Source organism: Rutidosis leptorrhynchoides, chromosome 3, assembly GCF_046630445.1.
Source record: "Rutidosis leptorrhynchoides isolate AG116_Rl617_1_P2 chromosome 3, CSIRO_AGI_Rlap_v1, whole genome shotgun sequence".
Lineage (NCBI taxonomy): Eukaryota > Viridiplantae > Streptophyta > Magnoliopsida > Asterales > Asteraceae > Rutidosis > Rutidosis leptorrhynchoides.
This window is the reverse complement of record NC_092335.1, coordinates 13,028,167-13,035,455: the sequence shown is the minus strand read 5'-3', so window position 1 is coordinate 13,035,455 and position 7,289 is coordinate 13,028,167. Positions and strand designations below refer to the sequence as shown.

The 7,289-nt window shown below is 34.8% G+C and overlaps 2 protein-coding genes across 2 annotated transcripts; one reads left to right on the top strand and one right to left on the bottom strand.

Annotated features, from left to right (window-relative positions):
* The first annotated feature begins 465 nt into the window (after positions 1-465).
* LOC139899681 (uncharacterized) lies at positions 466-4,109 on the top strand. Its single transcript, XM_071882528.1, has 6 exons — positions 466-569; positions 675-819; positions 1,382-1,539; positions 1,827-1,911; positions 2,013-2,950; positions 3,641-4,109. The coding sequence occupies exons 1-5, from the start codon at positions 466-468 to the stop codon at positions 2,940-2,942; spliced, it is 1,422 nt and encodes a 473-aa protein (XP_071738629.1). The 3' UTR covers positions 2,943-2,950; positions 3,641-4,109.
* On the bottom strand, positions 3,243-4,537 carry LOC139895754 (non-classical arabinogalactan protein 30). Its single transcript, XM_071878291.1, has one exon. It carries the CDS (start codon positions 3,844-3,846, stop codon positions 3,322-3,324), a length of 525 nt encoding a protein of 174 aa, XP_071734392.1. The 5' UTR covers positions 3,847-4,537; the 3' UTR covers positions 3,243-3,321.
* Positions 4,538-7,289: the final 2,752 nt, after the last annotated feature.

Sequence of the window (7,289 nt, the reverse complement as noted above, 5' to 3'; positions counted from 1 at the left end):
TTTTTTTATGTTTTTAGGAATGGTGGTTTCGATGATGACGGAGGTGGCATCGAGACTTCCTTTTTGTTTAAAGCAAACGCGGATGAGGGGGCTAACGATTCAAACATTGGCTCTTGAGTGGGGTTTGGGTTGGATTTTGTTTGGTTTCTAGCTTCGATTATTGTATTTGTTTCAATTGTTTGTTTAGTCCACAATTAGGCTCGGTTTTAGATAGCGTTTCATGTAGGCTTGTTTAGCTTTGTTTTCTGTTTTTGAGCCTTTTGTGTGGTAGCCCTTTTGTATTCTTATCTCTGTTTCGGAGATTTAGTTATAAAGTTTTCGTTTTATTGCCAAAAAAAAAAAAAAAAAAAAAAAAAAAAAAAAAAAAAAAAAAATGTGTATTCTAAACTATAGGTACTAAATTTGTGAGACTAACGTCTTCCCTGAGAATTCAAATATTAGGCGTCCCTCACAGTTGGTCTAAGAATGGCGAATAAATCCAGCATCACCAACAATGACATTTTATTTTCTTCATTAATCTCAGATATCAAAAACTACAGTGGCTCAGACCCTCTGATCCCCTGGCTCCGGTAAGCCACAAACGCTATGTCACTTGTAGTGTAATACACTACTTTTGATTATATTCAATCATTAAATGTATTATATACAATTTATATGTATATGTATTTGTACAGTGGAATTAGGAAGATGACGGATGAATTACCTCTAGAGCTACTGAAACAGAAACTTCCTCGATTTCTTCAAAAATGTGCTCAAACTTTCCAATCAGATAATCGTTACCGCAACGATTCACGATACGTTCGTGTTTGGATTAAATTGGTAATCCTAACCGTTTCCCTTTTATTGAATTAGTTGTTTTGTTTTAGTTTTAGTTTAATTCGTTTAGCCAATTGGTAGAGATATGTGATTGTGGAACAGTGGAAATTGGAACCCTAATTGGAGGAATATCATTAGGTTTTTAATATCTAGTAAATTATTATGTGAGATTTTCGTTTATAGGTTATATCTAACTTTAGATTGAAAAATCATCAGCATCCGAAAATGCCCATTTAAGTGCGTTTAGTTGTCGTAAAGTTTCTTTTTTCTGAACGGAGGTTTGACCCAGGGGGACTAAACCACCCACGTATTCATCTCCTGCAATTGCATAACCCGACTCCAACTACTGACCAGGAGGAAACCCGGCCCAATCCGAGGTTATAACTTGTATTGAATATTTATTCTATAATTTTCAATGTTTTCCTCTTTAGTGATTGAAAACTGCTGCCTTAACAGGAAAATTAGATCATTTGAATACTGTTTCAAAAATATTTTCTATTTAAACGGACCCTTTGGTCTCAAATGATTAAAGATTTCTATTGATGTGACTGTGGTTTATATGAAGTTGGATTTTGTTGATGACCCTGGTGCTGTACTGGAGAACATGAAGGCGAATCACATTGGGAACAAGAGGTCATTGTTTTATCAGGCTTATGCTCTTTATTACGAGAAAATGAAGAATTTTACTGATGCTGAAAAAATGTACCATTTAGGGGTGCGAAAGTAAGTACTCTGATGTTGTTGTGTTAATAACTGGCGATTATCATGCAAATCCTCTGCACAAGTATAATATGTTGTCATGATGATGTTGATTTTGGTCCCTTATTTTTGATGCCATGAATGGCTGTAACGACTATTGTTTTAACTCTGAACTGAAACATAAAAAATGTCTTGTGAAAGAGAGAAACAAAGAGGTGTTTGGACTTTGGAGTAATCAGTTTTAGTGTCTAAAACACACATCCAAACACCCCCTTATATCATGATTTCTCTAACAAGCAAAGATGTAGCAGTTTTGCAGAGCCATCAGATGAGCTTCAAAAATCATTCGACCAATTTCTACGTAGATTGGCGGGATACAAAAGCAAAAGGATTCAGGCAGGTTGTTTATATTTCTACTTTACATTATGAACATTTGTTTCTAGTTATAGTCTTTGATGCACTTCATTATCTAACCATGAACTGATGATGTCTTGCAGCGTGATGAAAGGCAAAGTGCTAGAAGTCTTGTTGTTGGTGCAGCAGATTATGTTAAACCTAAATCCCGGCAAGTAGAGGACAAAAAGGTAATTTCACAAAGTAGTGGGCGTGAACTAGATAAACATGTTGGTGAAAACACAGTTGTGGTTAGATTTGCAAAAACTGCTATTGATGGAAAATCAGAAGCTGAAGATGCACGACATCACGGTCTCGTGGAACCCACAATCAACACGAAAGAAGCCATGGATGCTATAAATAGCATGTTCTGCGAGCCTTTAGCCTCGGAACCTTTTCCAAAGTACAATTCTAGTAAAAGCAAAGAAAATTTCGAGGTGTTTAATGATAATGACTCGGGTAGCAAGGTTGAAATGTCAAACCAAAGTCAACCCATGAAGGAACATTTTGAAATATACTGTGATGACGATGAAGAGAATAATGAGGATGAAAAGGATAAATTTGACCACAAAATGGCTATCCCTGCAGATATCTCCAAAGATTCAGAATCTGATAGGGTCCCACCGGTGAAGTTTAAAGAAGATACAGTAGTGTTCAGATTTGTAGGGTCCACCATATTAGATGAGCCAAAGGTGGAAAATGTGTGCCACCATGGACTAGTAGAACCCACGATAAACTTAAAGGAGGCGATGGATGACATTAATAGCATGTTTGGGAAACCAATAGAATTTGTTAAAAAAAGACGACCAAGTAAGCAGGAGAAACCGTTTGAAGAGAGACGAAATTGCAGTTCCTTTTTGATACTTCCAGATGATGAAAAGGATCATCATCATCATCATCATCAACAACGAAAGAGTTATCAGCCATGTAGTTCATCTTCAACGAAAGAAAACGATTTGTTTGAGCAGACAGTTTGCACTAAGGAGGCAATGGATGATATAAACAAGATGTTTGCAATGCCATTGGACTTCTGAGGAATTTAGTAAGTATTCATGAACTTGTCTCTTTTTAGTGTTCGATAGTCAACTTTTGCTTATGATTAACTGAACATTTAAGGGATAAACTGATAATTTGATTCGAATAAACATTTAGGAACACATTCAAACACTCTAGCATCATAATTTGTTAATATCGTTTATCTGATTCTAGTTAATATAACATGTAGTAACTTTTGTTCTATGTTTGTGAATAGTTTAGAAGAAAAAACCTCCCCCTCTTTTGTTTTGTCAAGATAGTGGTATAGTTTGAATAGTGGTAATAGGCAATGAACCACATTAATTCGTTAAATAACATCCAACTCAAATACAAAAATACATTAGTAATGGAATCAAACACTTCAAAACAATATTAAATTTAGTGAGCAGTTTCTGGATCGCAATTAGTAGGACGAAAAGCCAATGGACCTGATCCATAAACAATCGCTTCATAGTTCTTTCCGTACAACACCTTGTTCTCAAATCTTAAAGGTGAGCCATTGATACCATTGTTGACATTTGACAAAAGGTTACACGATTCAAGAGGAGATGACACAAGTTTAACATGGCAAGAATGAAGAGGATGGTCCAATAAATAATGGGTCATCTTGAAATCCTTAAGTTCTGCGTAAAAGTAACCATCTTTATCGGTCTCAAATGCATTGTAGTAGCTCACTCGTTTCTTGTGGTTTTTGCAGATAACGCTAACTTTGGCTGATGGGATTGGCTCAGCGTCAGTGAGAGACCATGAACCAAAGTATTTACAACTCTGGCAATACACTTTTCCTTCAACTATAACTGTGGCGGTTTTGTCTTCTTTGGCGGGTACCTCGTGGGCGTTGACGGCAGCTGCTAGGAAGGCCAATGGGAGGAGGATGCAAATGATGAATTGGTGGTTTGCCATTTTTAGACTGAATGTTGTTAAAGGCTTGGAGGCTATTAGTATGAGAGTTGTTAGTGAAATGAAGAATGTTGCATTATTTATAGTATGCTGAGGTGATATAATAAATAGTGGACTTTGAATTGTGACAGACGTGGCCGCTACTTTTGTATGATTCTAAATAGAATATTACACCTAAATTTTTTTTTTTTAATAACCAGGACTACGTGAAGGCCATCATTGTATGTTTTGTGTTGTTTTGTTTAATCTAGTAAGCTATCATTATATTTTGTACTAGTAAATTTTAGTAGAGATGATAATTTTGAAATTTAACTATGTAAATGGTTTGATTTGTGTAATGCATTTTTCTTACATCGATTAAAGTATTAGAGCATTCCTTATAGAGTTTGGCGTACGCCACTCATTTGGCCAAGATACCGTCAAGTCAAACCTTTACGTGACCGTCAAGTTAAACCTCTACGTGAAAGAAAAATGTGAAACCAATGGCGTACGTTTGGCATTGAGAGTGATCCCACTTGCTTTTTTAGTTTGTAAATTGTGTTTGATAAAACTTGTACATTTAATATATGTTGGCTATATTTGTAGGAATTATATATGTTGGCTATATTTGTAGGAATTATATATAGTATAACGCTAGAAAGTGTCCAGTGAAAAAAAAAAAAAAAGTGGATGATGTGGATGAGATAGTAAAAATGTATTTCGTAATAACATAGGGAGTGGTCTTGGATGATAAATTAAAAATGTCGTAAAAAGAATTAAGAATCATATTGATGCTATAATTGTCTTGAATTTTAATGCTACTTCTCTTTCAGTTTAAACATATTTGCCATCTTTTTTAAAATTACATTTCTTAATAAATGTTTGTTACTATTGTATACCTTAATCAATTAATTTGGACAATTCACAGAATTAGTACAAACTTATTGATTTTTTTTTTAAAATAGTATTTTTTAAGTCACTTGCAAAAATAGAAATATTACAAAAATAATTACGAAAATGGTAAAACCGAAGTTTCAAAGTTCGGTTTTGCCAAATCCGAAGTTTGGAACTTCGGTTTTAGTGCTTTATTCGTTTACTCTGTTGACTTGATGAATGGACTGACGACGTGTCAAAACCGAAGTTCCAAACTTTGATTTTGCTTTAAAATCCAGCTATCACATTTACTGTAAACTTATCCCAATTATTGACCATAATCCGTTAAAAACAAAACTGGCGAATCAAAACTGGCCACGTGGAAAACCGAAGTTTCAAACTTCGGTTTTGGATCTGTATAAATCCGAAGTCTGATACTTCGGCTCTCACACACAAATCACATTTGCAATAAAAAAAAAATAATTCGAAAAACTCTTTGATTTTCAACAAAAAAATGGCTCAAACGAACCAAGTACGTGCTAGATCGGAGCCGATTGATAGTTCTTTATTGTTTTTACAAGCGGAAAGGATTCATAGATCATATGCACTATTTACAAAGAAGCTTGACGAGGACGTGTTGATCAAACCAAGAAGATCTGATCTGAGCTTTTGGCAGCATATTTCAGGGTTACAAAACGAAAAAATTGATGAGAGGGTGCAGGTGTATCTTGATAATGTGGGGTTAGGTTTAGTTTGTAAATTGGGTAAACAAAGACTCGATTAGTCACTTGTTACTGCTATGGTTGAAAGATGGCGTCCGGCGACGCATACGTTTCATTTACCGATTGGTATAAAATCATTACCTTATATATATTAATTATTTTATATATATATATATATATATATATATATATATATATATATATATATATTATATTCGTTATTAATTTAGTAAAGTATATATATTATTATATATTCGTAATATATATCATTAATTTAGTCAAGTATATTATATATATATATATATATATATATATATATATATATATATATATATATATATATATATATATATAAATTTGAATTTATATATATATTTAAATATAATTCGAATATATATATATATATATATATATATATATATATATATATATATATATATATATATATATATATATATATATATATATATATAATCCATATTAATATATGTAGGAGAAGCAACTGTAACGTTGCAAGACGTTCAGGTTTTATGGGGTTTACCAATAGACGATGATGTTTTTTCCGGTATTTGGTATGAAACAAATGATAGCGATTGGATACCGCTTGTCGTTACTTACTTAGGGATCGCCCCTGAGGCTATTGGTGATAGGGGTATACAGAAAAGGAGGATATTACTTTCTGTTTTAATGGCGGAGTTGGCAGAAAATGTTGGAGACACTATCGAGTCTCACCAACAGTGGGCTAGAGTATATATTTTAGCTCTGATGGGTGGCGTTTTATTTTCTGATTCTAATGCGTACGATGTCCCTTTGAGTTTCTTGCATACCATCCTTGACTTGAGTCCAGATAGACGTATAAGTAGGGGTAGTGCGGTTCTCGCACATCTTTATAGAAATTTGTGTAAAACGGCCACAAACTATGATCTCAAGGCCATTAATGGTGCGCTACTTTTAGTACAACAGTGGGTGTATGAACAAATTCCATCCCTCGCGCCAATTCTCAAAAATGATGTACGAAAGATTCCAGCGCCACCGAACCAGATTCCACTTATTCGAGCACCCTATGATTCGAGGTATATCATTGTAACTTTAAACCTTTAGTTATTGTAACTATATTCATTTGTATGTGTTATTCATATGTAGGTGGCATGGTAAACGGACAAACAAAAATATGCCAGCACATGTATTGTCTACGTATCGCTCCCTACTTGCGGCGTTAACGCCTAGACAGGTAACATTTATTTGGTGTGAAATTATAGAAGCTATGTTAAAGTCAAAACATTTATAAGTATTATAATATGTTGATGCAGTTTATATGGCAACCCTATGATGATTTGTTATTCGCCCGACTAACCCGGCAGTGCACAGCTGACAGACCCTTATGGTCATACCGTGGCGCTATTATATTCTGGGCTACTATTGAGACACATCTACCGGATCGGGTCTGCAGGCAGTTTGGATGGGGTCAGCCAATTCCAGGTGTTGAACACTTGCTTCCCGCTCAGACGCACCATTATTTACACAAGACAAACCTTTGCATGAAAAGGAGTGCTGATCTGAGGGCTATTGCCCCCCACGTCACGTACATCGCACAATGGAATGACCGAGCCAACTGTTTATTTGCTGGTAGAGATGGTGGGGGTGTGAGTAGGGATTACTATGACTGGTACAAGGCTCGCACAGTTGTGCACATTACAGATACCGAAATCGATGAGGGCACCAACACATATCCTAATTGGGCAGGGACTACTAATGTATATGTAAGTAGGCGATGATGTAATATTTTTATTATTTATAAACAACAACCTCACGATCGATAAACTTTTGTTATAATATTGGTTTACTTTTAACTATATACAGGAGGAAGGGCTT

Coding starts and splice junctions, on each gene's coding strand:
- LOC139899681 (XM_071882528.1), top strand. CDS start 466: ATGGCGAATAAATCCAGCATCACCAACAATGACATTTTATTTTCTTCA. Junction 1,540..1,826: donor TACCATTTAGGGGTGCGAAA/GTAAGTACTCTG, acceptor AAGATGTAGCAG/TTTTGCAGAGCCATCAGATG. Junction 1,912..2,012: donor ACAAAAGCAAAAGGATTCAG/GCAGGTTGTTTA, acceptor GATGTCTTGCAG/CGTGATGAAAGGCAAAGTGC.
- LOC139895754 (XM_071878291.1), bottom strand. CDS start 3,846: ATGGCAAACCACCAATTCATCATTTGCATCCTCCTCCCATTGGCCTTC.